Raw genomic sequence first — 20,068 nt, 5'->3', positions numbered from 1 at the left:
AAGGCTTGTAGGTTGCTTCAGCTCCTTGCGCCTCAGCGGACGTTACGTTGCGAAGTAAAACATAATCGATTGGGGAGGAATGTTTTTTAAAAAAGGAAGAAAAAAAGAAAACAATAAAATGTGGGGGGGGGGAAGAGAATTTTTCGGTCTAAATGAAATGCGTTGCCCTCCCCACTCCCGCCTCCCTTTCTTTCTGTACAGAGGTCTGGATTGTCTGCTGTGGTAGGTAGAGACCAGTGCTACCAGTCTATAATGGGTAGGAAGTTTCTGTTGTGGTGGTTCGTGACAATTTTAAGTGGCCCAGATGAGCGAGAACAGGCTGTCACAATACATTTCTAGCTTGAGGTATAAATTGATGGGTGCTCAGAAGCTGCTCAAAGAGAGACAAGAGGGGAAGAGAAAGTATTAAAACAAAAAAGGTCAGCGGGGGATGCTTAATCATCCAAACTTGTTATAAGGTGCCTTTCTTTAATGAAATGAGGAGAACAGGGTTCTAATCTTTCTAATCAAAAGCAGAGCGAGATAGTAGGATATACTTGTCGCCTTGGTTTCTCAGCCTCCTCCGAAATAAAAAAATCTGGAAGGCATTACCCACTGATCTTATAAAATATTGCCCTTCAATAATTCTTTCTTAACGTTTTGAGGTTCCCCCTCTCTTTATTGATTTGTCCTCTTTCTTTTATGGCATCGTGGCTTTTTTTTTTTTAAGGTGGTGTGGGTCCACCACAGTACCTCAGCTGGAGCAACATCCTGGAAACAGTGGAAACTCAACAGCTCCGTGCACTCAGAGCCCAAGTCCCATGCTCGTTGTGTTTGGAACGTGTTAAGGAGCCCTCTGAAATGTGCAGGTTAAAAGGCGTTTTAGCAGCGCCAAGAACGATGGGCAACAAACAAACAAAAAAAAAACCCTAACAACCACCACCAAAGCTGAACCCAGTCCAACCCAACCGAAAAGAATCCTGTCATTTCGTGCATTTTTTCCCTTTCTTCTCCCCTTCCAAATCCGTCCGCGTGAACTCGATTTAAAACAAACAACCCACTATTCGAATTTCAAAATGGATTGGCCACCTCAAATTTGCAATGGAGAAAGTTCACCCCTTATATTGGGAAAGTTCCCACTTTGGATGGGACTTTCAAATCAGCTTCGGGCCCACCTCTCTGGTGGCTATGCAATGAAACGCTTTTATTAACGCTGAAAAGAAATGATCCATGCGTCTCAGTTCTGAACTCCCCCCCCCTTCCCATTCAACCCGATCTCATTTCCAAAGAGACCATGGGTCGCTTACCCTCCCCCAGCCCATCCTGCAGTCTTTACTCCGGCACAAGTCCCATTGGAGCCTATGGGCATGAAGGGATATGGCCCCTTTTGTCTCCGTCGAGGGTTTTCTTTTGTTGGTGATGGACTGTTTTGTTTTAAATCCTGCTGCAGTTACAGTTCATGTGCAAGGCTCTTAACTGCAGAGTTGCCCCATAATTTTAAGTGTCACTTGGCCGTTGGGTGATAGTGGGGAATAATAACTGAGCAGGCATTGAAATGCTCTGCGGCTGGAGAGTCTTACCCTTTCGATAAGATAAAGAAAAGATGCAACGTGACTTTAAAAAAAAAGAGAGAGAGAGAGAAAAGCACATTTTCAAAACCTTGCGGTGAGTATTGCTGGTCATGAATGTAACAATAATACTCAAATGGAGGATCTTCCTTGGGCATATGGCTTGCATCTCTGTGTATATATTTTTCTGCTTCGTTTAAAAATGGCCCTTTTGTAACGCACACAGAAAAGACAGGATACTACAGCTTTGAAAGCTGTCCATAGGTACATTTCCGCAGGGGGAAAAAAAAAAGCCAGTTTTACAACTCTGTTTGTGTCACTGCTATGTGTGCTGAATAGAATTGAACAAAACAGGACCACAGAACTGGCTAGACGTCTGGGTTTAATTGTTTTATGGTTTAAATAAGGTGGATGCTTTTCTCTTTGAAACCGGATTATTGGAATGTTTTGTCTACAAACTACAAACAACAGACCCCCTTGGCTCAGGGGGGAAAAATACCACCCTAAATTAAAACTGATAAAAGCACTGAAGGTTGAAGGAGAGAGATGGTACGCGGCTGCGTTTGTTTCTCAGCGTGTATACACGCTGTGCTTTTTTACGAGTTCCTTAGCAGAAAAAGAAGAAACAGAAATAACTTGTGCCAAAATACTACCCTCTTGTTTACGAAGAAACAATCACTATCTCGTTACATTGCTACGGCGTCATATCAAGCTCTCTGGCAAATCAGTAATTCGTGTAAATTAATGGTTATAAAATGCCTTCTGATAAGCTCAGGATACAAATAGCCACTTCACAGTTTAGTCAATTATGCAGTTTTCTTTGACTTTTTTAAAATAGATTTAATCTGATTTAGATGCTAAAAAACCCCTCTCCTTTTCCTTTTTGACAGAGGGATTTTTCTCCCTCTCCTCCTCTCCCTCCCTCTCTCTCTCTCGCTCTAGCTTGGGTAAAGAAAACGCAAGATGGCGCTGTTGTCCAATATTAGAAGTCATTTGGCCCATTAAGTTAACAACGCATCCTATTACACCTTTAGGCCTCTAAAAGGTTGTAAGAAAAACAAATCAAAACAAATATGTATAAATTCCCTCACCTATGACTTTTAAATTAGCTTATAATGTGCATCGGAAAAGCAAACACATTAGAAACTGTCAAGGTGGTAGCAAAGCTCTGATTCTTAGGTAAAATAGTCTTTCAATAAATAGATTTTTTTTTTTAAAAATCAGTTAATTATATCTGATGAGGCACAGAGCCTCTCAGTCCAGCACCAACTAGTAAATATATAAAATGCTTGCGGCGAAGGCTGTTTTGTTGAAGTCTTTTTCTTTATTAGAGCCAACACAAGTTACACCTTTTCAACAATATGCTTCTGGGGAAAAAAATAAGCGGTAAAAATTTTTTTTTTGGTAATAAGGTCAGAACATTAAAAATAACTCGCACCCATGACAAATACATTAACAAAAAATCGAATCCTGCAATACAGACAAATTTATAAAGCTACATTCCGAAGCGTGGAGGCACACGCACACACACACAAACAAAAAAAAAATCTGTAGACAAAGAACAGCACTTTCCCTGGACCGTAAATGTCAAGATATTTTTAAGAAGATCTGAGAGTTGCACATAACTGATTTAATGAGAGTGGTTTTTTTGCATGGACCTGGAAGGTAAACATTTATCGTTAAGCCCTCATACGGCTCGATAAATAGTCTGCATTATTTAGTGTCTCTTTAGGTATCACACAAATGCACATTCGGCTAAAAATGCAGCTAATGTTTCAGTCACATAATTTAATTTCAAGAAGATACTATCTGAATTCTCAGTCTTTAAATATAAATCCACCGCCCTGTATAGAATGTTTAGTTATTGGGTATTTAAAAGTAGGGATTAGGTTGATCATATCCCTGTAAAATGGTTACATTGACTATTAGCTGCTAATTAAGGCGTTTATATCCCCAGGTGCTTATTTCCCCCTTTAAATTGTTTTTAGGGATTTAATGAGACATAACATTTTCTCATGTAAAATTCGACATGCTAATTCTACCCTGTTTATAATTATTTTTCATTTGTGAATAATATTTGCTCACCATACACGTATCTTTTCATTTCAGTCATAACCTACGACATGGTCGGAAAATTACTCTCCCTATATATATGTATATTTGGGGTTAAAAATCCAATTTGTGAAGCTTTTTGAAAAAGAAAATAAAATCATTTGTTTTATTTGGGGGACACCTACTAGACATGGGAAAAGGTTGCTTTGTTTTCTCCCGCCTGAAAACATGTCTACTTAAAAAAAGAATACACCTAAATGCCAGTCTCGCCAGATATTTTAACTAGTTCATGCCACTAAAACGAAGAACTGGAACCCTGGAAATATCTTCGTCAGTTTGTGTTAAAATGTATTTCACTCTTCCACACTTCAGAACAGTTGTTATTTCTTAGGTCTTTTCTGAAATTAATTAACTTGCATTTTCAGAAACAACATAGAGGGGAAATTTGAAGCGATCGCTGGAAATATTTGAAGGGAAAACGCTGACAGTTAATATCACTCCATAATTTATAGACGTGACTTTGAATTTTTTTTTCACTTTTAAAAAGCCTCAGAACAGCACAGGAAGGATTAATTTGCAAACCTTTTTTCCCTCAAAATTTTAAGAGGAAGACTACTGGCTTATCCTATATTTAATGGTCTGAGTTCCTTAATGCTATCATAAAATGAAGTGTCTCAAGTGAAAGGTTTCAGTGAATGGTCATTTATAGTGAAGAGAAACTAGAGGGGGAAATAGGTGCTTTAGCAGCATCTGCAAAATTAAAACATGGAAACAACTGTCTGTGATTTAGAAACATGTCCATTTTTAAAGGCAACCCTAACCACACTCACACACACACACACACACACACACACACACAGGCACCCATACAAAAAAGAGTTCATACTTTCAGTCCCATTTTTCCCCTCTTCCTTCAAAAGTAGGTTTCTTAAATGCATTGTTTACTTTATTTCCTTGAAACGATGCTTTCCTGTTATTTTCAGCTGTGGGTTTTCAATGGTTGGTCCAAAAGGAAAAGGGAAGAAAAAAATCCCAGACTCTTCATTTATTTATTTATTTATTTATTTGTTTGTTTGTTTTTTAAAATAGGACAACAATAACCAACCAGTCAAAGCAATTGTCTTCTATAGGGGCAGCTGCTCTTTTTTTGTTCTGTTTGTTTGTTCCATTTCGATTTTTCAGCAACAAACAACCACAGCAAAAATAGGAGGAAGGGATGCCATGAGCTGAATAGGGTGCAGACTCCTAACCCCACAGACGTGGTGTCGGAAGAGAAGAGCCGAAAACCTAGCTGTAAATACGTAACCAACACTCAATTGGTTTCCTGTTTGTCTTTAAACCCCATCAAAATATCGCCACGAAAATAATATTTCTATTGACACCGAATTGGTCTGGCTGCCGTTTCTTTTACCTGTTGAGGTTACCTAAATTGACCTCGCTGGCGCATGTATTTGCTGAGATAAGTGAAGAGGCTCGCTTGCAAAAAAGCACCTAAGGATATTAATGCGCACCTTTCATAACCCTCCTTCATTCATTAGATATGTTTTTTCCCCCTTCCCCTCTGAAGGCTGGTTTTTCCACGTACCCTTCACCCCCTTCAAGACCCCCCAAATCCTTGTCATTTTCTTTCTAGCCTGTCTTGGTGTAGAAGAGTGATGAGTACAAATCGCGTGTGAAAGCGCCACACCATCGGGATTTTGAGGAATTTGCCTATGGTGTTAAAGGGAAGCAGCAACTTACAGACAAACTGAGAGAGAGCTCTACCTACCGACAGATACAAGAGAAGTCAAGAGCATTAAGAGGCATAAAGCAGCCGTATACACACTCAGGCACTATGAAACGTCTTTGAGAGCTCATTAAAAAAAAAAAAAGCCACTAAACTCAGGACTTTATACAGTCCAGGGAGAGCCTAGCACCAATCTCTTAGAATTAAAGACTTTTTTTTTTCATGCGAAAGTCATGAGTTCCTACTTTGTAAATCCTCTTTTTTCCAAGTACAAAGGCGGTGAATCGCTGGAACCAACTTACTACGACTGCAGATTTCCACAAAGTGTAAGCAGGAGCCATGCTCTGGTTTATGGTCCGGGCGCTACCGCTCCCAGCTTCCAACACCCTTCACACCATGTCCAAGAGTTTTTCCACCATGGAACCTCCAGCATCTCTAACTCTGGATACCAGCAAAACCCATGCGCCTTGGCGTGTCACGGAGACGCGTCTAAATTCTATGGATATGAAGCTCTACCAAGGCAGTCGCTTTATGGTGCCCAGCAAGAGGCGGCCGTTGTACAATATCCTGACTGTAAATCGTCTTCCAACAGTAACTCTAGCGAGGGACAAGGCCATTTAAATCAAAATTCGTCTCCCAGTCTCATGTTCCCATGGATGAGACCACACGGTTAGGACATTTTTTTCTCTCCTCCTTTAACTGTTTTTCTTTTACTTTATATCTTTATCTATCTATATCTATATATGAAAAAAGATAGACATAGCTGTACAGTCTGAAAGAAAGGAGCAGTTTTGTAATAATATTTCTTCTTCCTAGGAAGTCCTTTGAAAGCAAACAGGCCAGCAGTTACTAGAGAGACAGCAAGGTGATACTGTGCAAAGGTTTTAAATCACAATAAAGTAAAACTTGTTTTTTTATTGCTTGCCTTGAGGATAGGCAATAAGATACAGCTCCCACGAGGTTATTTGCATGTTGATAATACACTGCTCTTTAAAATGTCATATAACCTTTCTTAACCGCTTGGAGACTTAGGCTAAAATGTAGGAACTTGCTTAAGGGAATTATTCCTACTTTACATATGTATGTTTATATGTATATGTAAAACATTACACATATATATGTATATATGTAAAGTATTACTCTCTATCTATATCTATACCTCTTTCTCTTTCTCTCTCTCTTTCTATATATATATATAATTAAATAAAAGTTAAACTTAAAGGGGGACTTAGTTCAGAGCTGAGTGGGGTGGAGGGAACATTCTACTGTCCTGGACAGGAAAAGATAAAGAGAGAAAGGAAAATGGACCTAACGGAACTTTGTTTGATGAAGTAAACTGCAACCATTCCTCATTTGCACAGAATCCTGAATACTTTTAAGTACAAGTTTCTCTCCCCGAGCCTCAAGATTGTATATAACGCTTGTTAATTCAAAACATATGAAGGTTAGACTATCGAGTGCTAATTTTAAAGGACAATCTTAGCAGTGAAAGTTTCCCCCACCCCCAAGAAGACCCACTTGTCTTGTAAATGCTTTTAGGCTTTGGCCCAGAAAAAGGCTTAAATTAGACATAAAGTGGGGAAACGTTATTTATCAAAGCTTTGATTTACAGGTAACCACATGTCATAATTTCGAGCTGTAAGATATTTTAGCAAATCTATGATTTTTTTCTCACCGAGTAAGCACTATGCGGAAGGGAATGTAAGGAGTCAGATTCAGATACATAAGCCCTTTTTCTGTTGTTGTTGTTGTTGTTGTAAACGTCTATTTATGTAACTGTTTTCAATACACTTCTTGTGTATGTATATACATATGTACACATCTCTATATGTGTATACACACACACGCACACACACATTGATAATACAAACACACAAGGGAGAGAGGTAGCTTATCCAACAAAAATGCAGGTCCTCGGGGCTCAGAAATATTAGGAAGCTGTGAACATATATTTAGTGAGCTACATTTGCAAAAGGAAACCACTGTTAGACATTTTGCATAAGAGGAGTGGGCTGGGAGAGGTTGGATTAGTAATAATAATATTTTTTTAAAACACAACTCTTTTCATTTGATTTAACACCACAGCTAAAATCCATCAAATATTAGGAAGCTGGGAGGATATATTTTGTGAATTACATTTGCAAAGGGAAGCAAGAGGTGGATATTTTGCAGAAGAAGGGTCTGGGGTGGGAGAGAGCATGATTATTATTATTATTATTATTATTATTATTATTATTATTATTATTATTATTATTATTAATAGCTTGTTTTATTTCGGTTTAATTCCAAGAGGGGCTGCAGGCATAGAGAAGGGAAGACCACCAGTGTCTCTAGAAAGATCAGGCAAGGAGTTAAAAAAAAAAAAGCACGAGGAGAGAGCTAACAAGTTATGTTGTTTGTGTTCTATAGCTCCCGGAAGGCGCAGTGGCAGGCAGACTTACAGCCGGTATCAGACCCTGGAGCTAGAAAAAGAGTTCCTCTTCAACCCTTATTTGACACGGAAGCGGCGGATTGAGGTCTCTCACGCCCTGGGACTGACGGAGAGGCAAGTGAAGATATGGTTCCAGAACAGGAGAATGAAATGGAAAAAAGAAAACAACAAAGACAAGCTCCCGGGGGCCAGGGACGAAGAGAAAACCGAGGAAGAAGGGAATGAAGAAGAGGAAAAAGAAGAGGAGGAAAAAGAAGAAAGCAAGGACTGATTTCTCAGCTCCTTGAAGTCTCGTTTTATGGCAGATGATAAATCGAGATGTTTACGACGGTCATTTGCTTTTATAGAGTATAGAATGGAGAGCCTCACACAGCAGTAACTACCTGTCAAACAGTTGTAGCCTTTTTTATTGTCATAGAACAACTTCCCCTACTTTTTTCCCCTATATATATATATCTATATAGCTGCATTTTTTGGTTTCATAAATATATAGTTGGCTTTACTACAACAGCAGTAGGGGGGAAAAACCCAACACAAACCAATCGTTGAAGCAAATGCCACATCTCCAAACAGTAGATCCCCCCCTACTCCCACTCCAATCTATCTAGATAGAGATATATAGATAGATATATAAATGTATGCATCTTATGTATTTGTTTTAATAGGTTTGAATAGTATTTCTTCTCCACCTTGGTTTTCCCCATTCATGATCCAAGGGGGAGAATGATATTGCTTTCTGATAGTCTTAGCTTATTTTTAATATCTATGTATCTATATATCTTCAGTGCTAATACCCAGTTATCATTTAACTTTTAGCTGCCTGTCTGAATTGGAAGATTGGTGGGTGACTATAGGTGACACCACGCACATATTAGCTATATATGAATATATCTGTATGTAGATAATACCTATACGCCTATGTCTCGGTAGGCCAGAACATGAAGGCTAAAAGCCTAACATTTCATGATTTATATAGGCACTGTTTACCATTTCACTGTGTGTGAGCACTTGAAATTCTTAATATACTACCTAAAGGGAAACCTGCAATAATAATCAAATCTATTATCAACAAGGGGCTTACATATCCTAAATTTTACTTGATCAGAATTTATTAAAGGAAAAGAGCGAGCGAGCTGCGTTTTGCCCTGATGCAAGCTACTAAGTAGCATAAAATAAAACGATAATAATAATAAAAAAAAACCTTGTAATGTACTTTTCACTACCTATAGAAGGAGTCATGCTTTCAAAGTATTTGTAATGCGATTTTGTTGTATTTGTTGCTGCTTATTTTCTTGGAAAAAAAAATTCCCAACAACTGAAACTGCCTAGTTGAGAACGCACAGTATTGTATTATTTTATTGTGCTTATAAAGTAGCGTAGAACTAAATTGCACTGAATGTATAGTTATCTATTTGTCTTGACATATCTGTTCATGCAACATGCTCGGAAAAAAAAAGTCATTTGTTTTATGTAAAAGCATAGTTCTGCGTGTTCAAACTCTGAATGTAGCAATTTCTGCCAGAAGCCAATTTCTGGACACCGTGGATTTGTATTGTATACGTGAGACATTACGTAAATAAATAAATAAATAATAATAATAAAAAAAAAGATTTTAAAAGGGCTGAGTTGCGTAAATTGTTATGCATTTATTTAAAACCATTCACACACACACACGCACATGCACACACACGCACACTCAGGAGATCCCAAGGAGTCCCGAGTAATATTTCATACATTCAACTTACTGCTCCCCATGCTCGCACAGTTCAAAACCAAGAGCCATCTTTAAGTTGCAAGGAAATCAGGATGTCTGACTCTTGGCACAACTACAATAAATGTGGGTAATTAGACATGGTGGATAAGCAGGGGTGAGGGGGGGAAATAAAACCTGGTATTATCATTACCAATGCAGTATTGTTTACTGATATGTAGTCTTAGGGGTTTTTTTTAAACTCCATTTTCAAGTTGCAAGCTTCCAGAAATATTCATTGTTAAAATTCTTTTCTTGGTATGAAACATGCCTACGCATGTCCACATTATCCTATAGTTCTTCCTTGGGGTGGATAGGGGGAGGAGGAGGAGAGAGAGAACAATGTATTAAAAGTAAATATCTTTATTTTACTTTCCTATTTGGGAATTGCTACTGAAAGGTCTCAAAAGTGTAACATTCTGGTCTTCCATACCTCTAAAGTGCAGCAAATCCTACACTCTTTCTTTCTTTGCTCAAAATGAAGTTACAATAACCCAGAAGATTCAGAATTTTTCATGTCATACGTATGTGCAATTTGCTACTTGCAAGCGATCGTTATAAAGCGATTGAGAGATTGGAAAGAGATTACGTATACATTAAAATGTACTTTAACTACGTTGTAGAGATATTCACAAGCCATACTTGGACAATATGAGAATATAGTTAACTAGTGAAACCCTTAGAAACATCTTACGAAGAAAATTGTCATGAAAGCAATGAATAGCTTTTTCAGTTGCAAAATCAGAAATTCTTTTTATGAATAAATAAATAAATCCCAGTTATCTCTCTTGCACCTGAAGTTGTCTAAGTGACACTACACTGAATCTCTTCCAATAAAACCTGAATGTAATGACTTCAGTTCTTCCCTTTGTAAAATAGGAATATTATAAATATGCCCCCCCACACCCAGTCATTTTATTAAACCATATATGCTGATCTCGAAAATGTTTCTTTTTTTCTTGTCTGTTGATAAATGGACTACATCATATAGGCGTAGTGGGTATAAAAGTGACGGGTTGTTTACAACGATAGTATAGATAAGAAAGCACAAGATTCCTAAGATACATCCTGATGTCCTGAACTATGTCTGGAGAAGAGACTGGGTTTTGGGACATTCTTAACCCAAAACACCAAGCTTAAAGGATTTAAATGCCTCAAATAATTGAAAATGTTAGACACTGCTCAGGAAGAGTATACAACGAGGAAGAAGTAGTTTATAACATTAAATCTATACTGATATGTATAGCCAATACACCCCCACAACCCCACAATTCCCACACACCCCCAGACATAGTACATGTGCCTATGCAATATGACTATGTGTAAGTGTAATTCTAGATTTCTAGTGCCGTTTATGTGTGTGTGCATATATAAATGCTCAACACACACACACACACACACACACACACACACACACACACACACAAGGCATAGGCATATGGAATATGAATGTGTGTCTGGTTCATTCTAGAAACCTATTGCAGATTGTCTGTCGTCCATGTATTCACGTTCAAAACACAAACACAAACAATGCATATGCATATGGAATATGGAGGGGTGTATGTCTCATTCTAAAATTCTAATGCAGATTGCATGTGTGCCTATTATTCATGTCCAAAACACAAACGCAAAATATACTTGCATATACCATAAGAATGTGTCTATGTATAATTCTAGAATTCTAGGACAGGTTTAGGGGGAGGTAGAATAGGATTTTCTAACTAGCTAGCTATCTAGCTATCTATCGAATTCTATCGAATTCTCAGTATACACTTCCTCCACTCCCGACTTCTAGACTTATACACAAGCACACACACACTTCTATGTTAATGCACATTCTAGAGTGGACATAATATGTTCATGAACCCATTTTCTCCATTAAAGTACTAAAAATAATACGGATCACTATAGACTTTTCCCTTTCGAATGTAGACACTTAAGGTAAACTGGTTTACTGGGCATAAAATAAACTGGTTTATCTTAACAGAGGTATAATCTTCAGGGTTATTCATCTGCCATTCCCAACACCGTAGTTTTCTTCCGCTTGCTTCAGCAGACTGGATCTATGCTCTTCACACCTTCTATAGCAATGTTAAGGAGCCTTTGCAGAGAGCAGCTTGTGCTATTACTAAACTTTTTTTTTAAGGTCTTGACGAACTCATACTGTTCTTAGAGAGGTTCAAAGAAGGAAGATAACTTATCAAAGTGTTCTGTTTCAAATTTTTTTTAAAAAAGCTGTGTTCGCAATCTATCCATCATATTTAAATCCACATCTCTAAGTAGTTTTATAGGAACGAATACCAGATAGCGACACTCATCTATCAAAGGGTTAGAAGTTATATTATTGGAACTACAAGCGAAGCAGTAACTTTGGGGGTAAATGTTTATGCTGTCTAGTCAACACAACAGAGTCGCATCTTCAGTTGACATCCGGTTATTTTTGTAATCACTCCACCATTTCAAGAGAAAAAGAGAAAAGACCATTTTATGGGGTAAAGTAATTTGAAAGAAGATACGCTGCTCACAAAGTGGCTTATTCAGAAACCATCATTGCTTCAGTATTACTGAAATTAGACTCATCTACCCGCCTGAAGTGAGAAATATCCTATTTCACGCTTTTTATTAGCCAATCAAATTTCCTTCGGATCTCCATTTGTGATTTGTGAAAAATGTAATTCCTTAAAAAAGTGATCTTGAGCATATTGCTCATTTTCCCTTAATTTATTATTCTAATCATAGCAGCAGCTACATGACAATGCAGCCATTAGGCTAAAAAATTCGTTTAGATTTTATACTCGAAATGGGCAAAGATTATATTTTAGAGGCAACGAATTTCTCGGGCATTTATTTTATTTTATTTGATATTTTTTGCACTACATGCAGATAGGCAGGAGGAGGGGTTGGAAAAAAAAGGCGAGGATGAATTCGGAAAGTTTGAAAAACAAAACTCGGAAAGAAATGAATCCTTCCACATTTTCTAGCTGCTATATTTCTCCCCCCCACACACACACACTCCTTCCTAAATTTGATCCTCCTTTTACCTTTTCCAAGGGGTGTGGGGAGGGGAAATGATTTCGGGAATACTTACTTCAAGGAATGAAGCTAGAGGCTATTTTCCCAGACAAGGTTGTTGGATAAAGGGAATGAGAATTAAATATTGAAATCATGGACCCTAATGTTTCAAGGGCGGGGGGAAACATGTCGAACAGGTTACCCTCTGCCTTGCAGGGATAAAATTTCCTGTTCACTGTATGGATTCTATTCTCTGGTCTACTGGTCGGAAAACGAGGAGTCCATTGTGTCCTTAGAGCTGTTGTGGTGGTTGCTTCCCCCTCGTAACTTTTAACTACCTGTTATAAAATTTATTGGTGGTTTGTAAAGTGAATAAAGTAATTTCCCTTCCATCCGGTTGTATTACAACCTTTGTGTTGTTCGGACAGACAGACAGACAGACACACTTAGGAAAAAAAAAAACCAAGCAAACCAGAAGTACCTGCAGAATTGAACTCTGGAAATACGGGAGCATGGCATGAAAATGCATGACAAATGACTGAATTCGGTTATTGCGACAAAGTTGTGTTTTTTCTCCCAAAGCTTTCTGCCACTCCTGGCCCTGAAGCTAGGAGTTGGGATTGTAAAATGTTTCTACAAGGGGAGAGAGTGTAGCATTTAATCTAAACTAGCAGATCTGGTCTTTGCGGTTGTCTATTTGCAGACTTGTGGAGGTCTCCATAGGATCAAAGCAGGCCTGTACCCGACAAAAAAAAAATCGCTCTGACTCCAAATCAATATTTTCAAGTGTTTGCATAGGCCCCAACTAAAAACTCGAAGAAAAATAATATCTCCTGCTATATAATTCCTGCCCATCCAATCGCATGATTCAATGAAAGGACCAGACTCTGAGATGTTTCCTTGAGAACTAGTATTAGCTGAGATTTCCAATCACAGGCTAATTAAAAAAACATCCCTCCATGAAACTGTAAAATTGGATCGGAAGCTGTTCATTTAAAAAAAAATCACACCAACATTTAGGGTAAAAAATGTGGGAGTGTATGGGGAAATACCGCATCAGCTGTTCTCAAGTTTTGACTATTATTTGGAGAACTTCACTCGTTTCAAAATCTTAATATCCCAGGACAGGGTATGGAGTTTGACTCATGACAAAGAGCAACATTATAATTTAGAAAGCCAAAGGCGGGGTGAAGATAGCAAATTTGTGTTGAGTTTGCCAGGAAGAGTGGACACACCCTTTCCTAAGAATATTGTGTTGCAGAGAGATGTTACTACACGGTTTAATTCGGTTAGCTGGAGGAGCTTGCAGACACAATAGAGTGTTATTTAGCTTTTCCTGCATCCTGAAAATTAACACGGTTTTATAATGTTTTTATTTGTAAACTCTCCAGTTCACCCCTTTTCTTTCCTGCCTCTGTAAAGTCCACCCTTCCTCCATGTTGATCTCTCTAAGTAGCCCAATTAATTAGCGATCATACAAATAAAACAACATTATATTGTGAAGGCCATATCTCCCCGGCCAAACAAAAAAGTCTCCACATTAAGACAGGCACTAATGCTCAGAAATTAAAATCTAGTGAGGGCGCGCGCGCGTGTGTATATACCTATATAAATATATTTATTATATATAATCAGTATTAATTTGCTTGCTTTAATTCGGAGGAGGAGTGAAGAGAGAAGAAAAAATTAGTAATATTAAAAAAAATAATTGTATAAACATGGCGACAGACGAGAGCATTTGCACTCGTCACAAAAATGCAACGCATTCCTGGTTGTTTGCAGAAAATTTACAGCTAAGCAATAAAAGTTTACGACTGAATCACAAGTTGGATTGGCCACAGGAAGTCATGTGGACTCCATCCATGAACGTGAACTTTTTATTGTGGTTTCTCTTATGACTCTTTCACAGTAGTCCTCCCTTTAACAGTCCAAGCAGTGCCAGGGATAGGATGGTATTTTTCCCCCACCTAATTATTAGCATTATTATTATTTTTTGAAAAAAATCTAGATTTTTTTTCCCTCCTTGGGGTTGGAATTGGTGGTTGCTTAGGGCATTTTGGGAATAATGAGTTTACTGCTGCGTCTTGTTGCCGCCTCCTGTTCTCCACCCCTAGGGGCAAAACGCAATACATTGCCTTTGGAGGATGCAATGATGAGGGGCACAAGGAGTTGTAAATACCTTTTTTTTTAAAGAGAAAAAAATAGATGCCTTCCTAAGCTTCCCCCCACCCCCTGTCCAACCAGAGAAGAATTATTTTGCTTTTGTTTTCCATCTTTTTTTTTTTTAAATCTTTCTGTGGAGCTGAGCTGCAGCGTCAGTGGAACAGAAAGAGAGAGAGAGAGAAAGAGAGAGAGAGAGAGAAAGAGTGGGAGAGGGGGAGACAGGCAACATTGGTAAGTGTTCCCTTATTGGCTAAAATGTGTAACTAATGATCCATAGCAATGGGTGTTAAAGATAATGATGCATCGTTTTGCGAGCGAGGGGTAGGCGAGGGGTGTAGCTTGGATATGATAGAATATGGTCAGGATCGGCAGAAATGTAGTTAATTCGGTGAAAAAAAAGGGTTTACGGGTGGTGATGTCACATCGGTGGGGAGCTGGTTTGCTGGAGACAGACAGAGATGCGTGCTGCAGTCTGCCTTTCCATTTACAATGGGGCAGTGTTAACAGGGGTGGTGCTGTGGTGGGGAACGGGTGGGGGGGGGAGAGACGTACTGAAAGGCCTAAGTAAAGCATCTGATCTACTGGTTAAACTAAAGGAGCCGAAAGGGCTCGGTTGGAACATGGGGGCGGTGGGGGTGTGGGAAGAGAACAGAGAACCCGGAAGCGACATTTTCCATGCAAATAAAAAATAATCCCACTCCAAACTTTTAATAAGAGGCAATCATTGACTATCTAGCGCACATGCGCAGTGCAGGCAGCCAGCCGCATCCAGGAAGCGCCGAAACAGGCTTTTTAAGTGCCATTTTTAATGAGCAATTATGGGTTTGATTCTATTTGTGTGCCACAGACACAGACTGGCTCGCCCAGCCCCCACGGGTTTCAACAAATGATTGAAATGGGAGGGGGAGATGCCGCCTTCCCCCCCTCAGAGCTTTGATTTTTTTAAGTACTTCTTAAATTTCGAGATCGTCCTTTATTCACAAACTCCGCCTTCTGGTCTAAATAGTCCTTAAAAATATGCTTACGGTGATTACATTGTATTCTCTCGTCCCAGAAGGAACCATGTCAAATATTTTATTCCACCCTCTGTTTCTGTAGAGTAATAACTTTCTTCTGGGATATTTTTATATTGGTTTTTATGTTGTCCTATGGTTATTACTACAACTTTGTTTAAAATGATGCTGATTTTTACATTTTATGCTGTCTTCAATTTCTCTCTGGTCTTCTAATTTCTCCAAATTTTTTTTGTTCAGATACAACATATGTAATTTAAATTACAATCTCTTTCCCTATACTTTCCCCTCTTTCTCCTTCTCTCTCTCTCTCTATCTCCATGCATTTGTTCACTCGTTCCGGAGAGAACAATATATGTGATGTGTATTGGTTTAATTTAAGAATGTATGTAATGTATTAGCCAAATTTCCTCGAAAGTATATATCTCCTTTCTTTCCTGACATGACAGCCCTTCATGAAAAAAAGCATCTCTAGATTTGTAGTAGAAATTCCTGTTGGTAAAAGTTACAGTACAAAACAATGTACCTAAATAACAACATGAAGTGAAAGATAAACCAGACATTGTTGTGACTCAGGGTGGGGTGGGGGAGGGGTGACAAAGACAATTCTTGCTTCCTGTCTCATTATAAATTACTACTGTCCCCCTTCTCCATATTAATACAACATGTGGGAAAAGGCATCTAGAAAGGACTCGGCGTTGAAGTTGCTTCGATTGATTCGTAAAACGTGCCAGAGCGAAGAATTTAGCATTTTCTGCCCTTAGATAAATAAATAAATAAATAAATAGCCTCTTCTGTATTTCAGTCTTTCAGGAGACTGCACAGGGGGTTATTATCTAACGTGATAAGTATTTTGGAAGTTACCGGGGGTGATTCTTAATTTTATTGCTATGTGTGATATACATTGCAAAATTTAAAAAAAACATGTTTATATCGTACTGTCCTTCTAAAATCCATCTATCTATGCCCGCATTTTATTCTGAAAATTATCTTCTGCTTTTGGTCTGTTTAAACACCACCACTCCCGCCACCAAAATACTTACGCTTTTGGGTAAGTGCAAAGAGGTATTAAAAAAAAATAAATGTTTCACAGAGACAATTTCTGCCGCATACGGTTCAGAGGCATTTTTTAAAATGAGGACTCAGTTAGATTATACTGAATTAAGATTGTTTTAAAAGTAAGAGATACAATTTTGTCTTCGGTTTGTTCACTGAAAACACATTGTGTCAGCCCTTGTCTGCAATCCGTATAGTCAGAAAGACATTTTCTGAGCAAACAATGACTGTTTATTGGAACCAGCTAATTACAGAAATAGTATCTTTTAGGGGCTCCAGTCTAAATACATTGCATTCTTCTCTTGAGTTGTGGTTAATGAGACCAAAAATCTGTTCCCTTTCCTTCGATATATTAATGCAATAGTAGCTTTTACTGTTTACAATAACCACTGTCAGCTCTGCAAGGCCTGGAATTGGGTATACAAAACAATTTTTGATGTATTGATTTTCTACTTAGGCTGACGGATTGTCATCGTTCATATACTAGCAATGCTGAGAAACATTTTAGTACGTATAGGAGGAATAATGTAATGATTTATATTCTTTGAGTTTTACAGACTAAAACAGAGGAAATAAATTGCTTCTTTTATCTATAGCATCACTACACAGGAGGGATTATAATACGATCACCACGTGTTATTGACATATACTTGCAGAAAAATGACAGCTTTTCTACAGCTAGAGCTTGTAAAAAAGTGCAGGATTCTACCACATTATTGAAATGTAAATTATGTTGCCTTAAATGTTCATATTTTATTATATTATAAATATATCAAATATAAGCATTTAGGCTCTATAATTAATATAATGCATACGAATATTTGGGATAACAAAATTTATATATTAATGGAAAGACTTCACATTCTTAACTATATGTGTGTATATTTTATCGTAATTTTACCTAAGGATAAGATTATGATAAATTTTATTTTTATATATTTTATCTTATATAATGGTAAATATAGGTAAACACAAGATTATGAGCTACATATAAAGATTATGCTAAATGTGTTTGTGTGTGTTGTTATGCAACGCTACAATGCTAAAAATGCGATTTTATTATAACATTATAAACATACAAGTGTAGTAATACTTGTAAAACAATTTACAAACTTTTGAAAATGGTAGCAATTGGAGGAAGTCAATGTACGACGAATCAATGTAGCCCACACGTTATCCAGAAACAGTATGTGATATAGAAATATATTATAAATTAACATTTGTGTAAATCCTACCTGCGGTAATGTTAACTTCTATTTTCAATGGGGTTTGTATCTCGGTCATTACTACTGGAATAAATGTTATTTTTCACTATATTTATGTTCGAAATTCTATCCAGCAAATGCTTTTGAGAAAGAAATACTTGAGGCTAATCATTTAAGATCTCTTTGCAGCAGACAAAAGTAAAGCTTTAGTGAATGTTGTGAGATAAAATAATTAGAGAAAAATTATATATATATATATATAACGTAATACATATATATATAACGTAATACATATATTAAAATGCCTAATTCCGGAGTATCAAGGAATTCCTGGTCTTATCGGAAGAAAGTTAGATCTCTTGTTACTCGCTCTACTTAAAAAAAAATAGAATAGAATAGAATCTTTTGCAGATTTCACTTTAATCCTATGAATTTAAGGTTTGATCACAGAAGGCCTTCCTACGTTTAAGCAGTTCCGAGGTTTGGGAAACAAACTGATGCTGAACAATGTATGTCTGTAGATAATGTGTCCAGTTAATAGATAAATAAAATATAATACGGATATAGCGCCAATACGTGTCCAGACAGAAATGTAGATCAATAGATGAAAGCTAATATGATTGCAAGATATATGATAAATATCTTTGTGACAGTTTATGTACAACCCGAGAAAGATCTTTAGACATCTCAGTGCGTATTCAATAGAAACCAGAAGAAAATAGCTGACAACCAATAAACTCTAAGAGAAAGGTAAAGGGATGTTTAAAGTCATATGAATCTGAGATTACATACAGTGTTTCCAGTTTCTGGTTTTGTTTTTGTCTGTCGCATGTGGACACACCTTTCTGGAAAAGTCTAACCAAGAATCTGATTCGGTTTGGTCAGATTTAAGAAGGTTGATTTCCAAGGGGCAAAAACCAACCCAAACCCACTGTATATTTCTAGCGTTGAAATAATATGCGTTTCCTAGATCTGTGTTGTACAATTGCTATTGTTTCCACAGGTAGAGAATTTCTTTCCTCCTTTCATTCTGAGCGAGTGTTTAAATATCTGCACGTTTTGTTTACTTGTTTTGTATACTGCCACCAAGTGACAGAAACTTGCAAACGAGCAATTTTGCAATTTGGTGCCTTTTTGTGGGGGTGGGGAGGTGGGGTGAGGTGGGGAGGAGTGGGCAAAATAACCTTACTTGACTACTTGCAAAATGCTGGACCACAATAAAGCCCGGATTTGCAAGGAAGTTTTAGTACCTTAAAAGAGCCAGCAATGTCTTCTCTCCCCACCTCCCTTGGAATGTCCATAAACGGCCCCCTATTAACGTACTAGGCTGAACAGGACTTCAAAAAGTTTGCCTTCTAAAACCTATTTGAAATTCCTCCTTTGCACTTTATACCCATTCACTAGAAGTTTTCTTTTTTCTTTCTTTTTAAAGCCCCTTTAGTTCCGTGTTACCGTGTTTTAAATCATTCCAATGTACGTGAACTCATAAAAATAGATAAGGCATGTCAGCTTGGGAACGATATTTCCCCTCCTGAAAATATGAGTGTATTTAAGCAAATCCTGGAATATTAAATTGTAGCTCGATTAAAGACAATGTAAATGTATAAATTCAACAAAGTGCGTAGAGGTTGTCTCCAAATATATAGTTTAATTCTGTTTAAGTGATCGCCTCTGAAAAAGCATCATTAAGGCAACTAATATTGTTTCCTGAATTATTATTTTTTACTTGCGACCTAAGATTAAATTTCTGCTTTAGAATCTGCGAACAATGAAATATAAAGCTGCCTATAGTTAATGACAACAATTTTTCATTGTTGAGTTATCCTTCCAGAACGCAATAAAATTGTATTCCTTTTATTTTTAATCCGTACACCGAGCATAAATAGTTGTGTGTCTATATCTATCTATCTATAGATCAAGACACTCTTAATAATTTTAGCTAGTAACCACTGCCCGCGTCAACTCAGTGACGTCATAAATGCAGCTATCTTAAATATAAAGAAAGAAAGAAAGAAGCCCACCAAAACATGATAGTAGGGGATATTTTCTCTCAACTAGACAGAATAACCAAGCTAAACAATAGTTTTCTAAATGCACCGAGGTGTTAGGAGTT

At 37.5% G+C, this 20,068-nt stretch overlaps 1 protein-coding gene and 1 long non-coding RNA gene across 2 annotated transcripts in view; both read left to right on the top strand.

Annotated features, from left to right (window-relative positions):
• The first annotated feature begins 5,558 nt into the window (after nucleotides 1–5,558).
• HOXC8 (homeobox C8) lies at nucleotides 5,559–8,140 on the top strand. The gene is made up of 2 exons (XM_050925993.1): nucleotides 5,559–5,994; nucleotides 7,735–8,140. Exons 1-2 carry the CDS (start codon nucleotides 5,559–5,561, stop codon nucleotides 8,025–8,027), a joined length of 729 nt encoding a protein of 242 aa, XP_050781950.1. The 3' UTR covers nucleotides 8,028–8,140.
• Nucleotides 8,141–14,515: 6,375 nt separating this feature from the next.
• The window catches only part of LOC127035766 (uncharacterized), a 68,266-nt gene continuing 62,713 nt past the window's right edge, over nucleotides 14,516–20,068 (top strand). Inside the window, exon 1 of the long non-coding RNA XR_007769933.1 lies at nucleotides 14,516–14,912. This is a non-coding gene — a long non-coding RNA (uncharacterized LOC127035766). The remainder of the gene's footprint in view (nucleotides 14,913–20,068) is intronic.

The sequence above is a fragment of the Gopherus flavomarginatus genome, chromosome 16 (genome assembly GCF_025201925.1).
Source record: "Gopherus flavomarginatus isolate rGopFla2 chromosome 16, rGopFla2.mat.asm, whole genome shotgun sequence".
Lineage (NCBI taxonomy): Eukaryota > Metazoa > Chordata > Testudines > Testudinidae > Gopherus > Gopherus flavomarginatus.
This window is presented reverse-complemented; position numbering and strand designations above follow the sequence as displayed.

Bases quoted from the DNA above. Each gene is read 5' to 3' on its own strand.
- HOXC8 (XM_050925993.1), top strand. From the start codon at position 5,559: ATGAGTTCCTACTTTGTAAATCCTCTTTTTTCCAAGTACAAAGGCGGT. The intron at 5,995-7,734 runs GTTAGGACATTT...TGTGTTCTATAG, and splicing joins CCCATGGATGAGACCACACG to CTCCCGGAAGGCGCAGTGGC.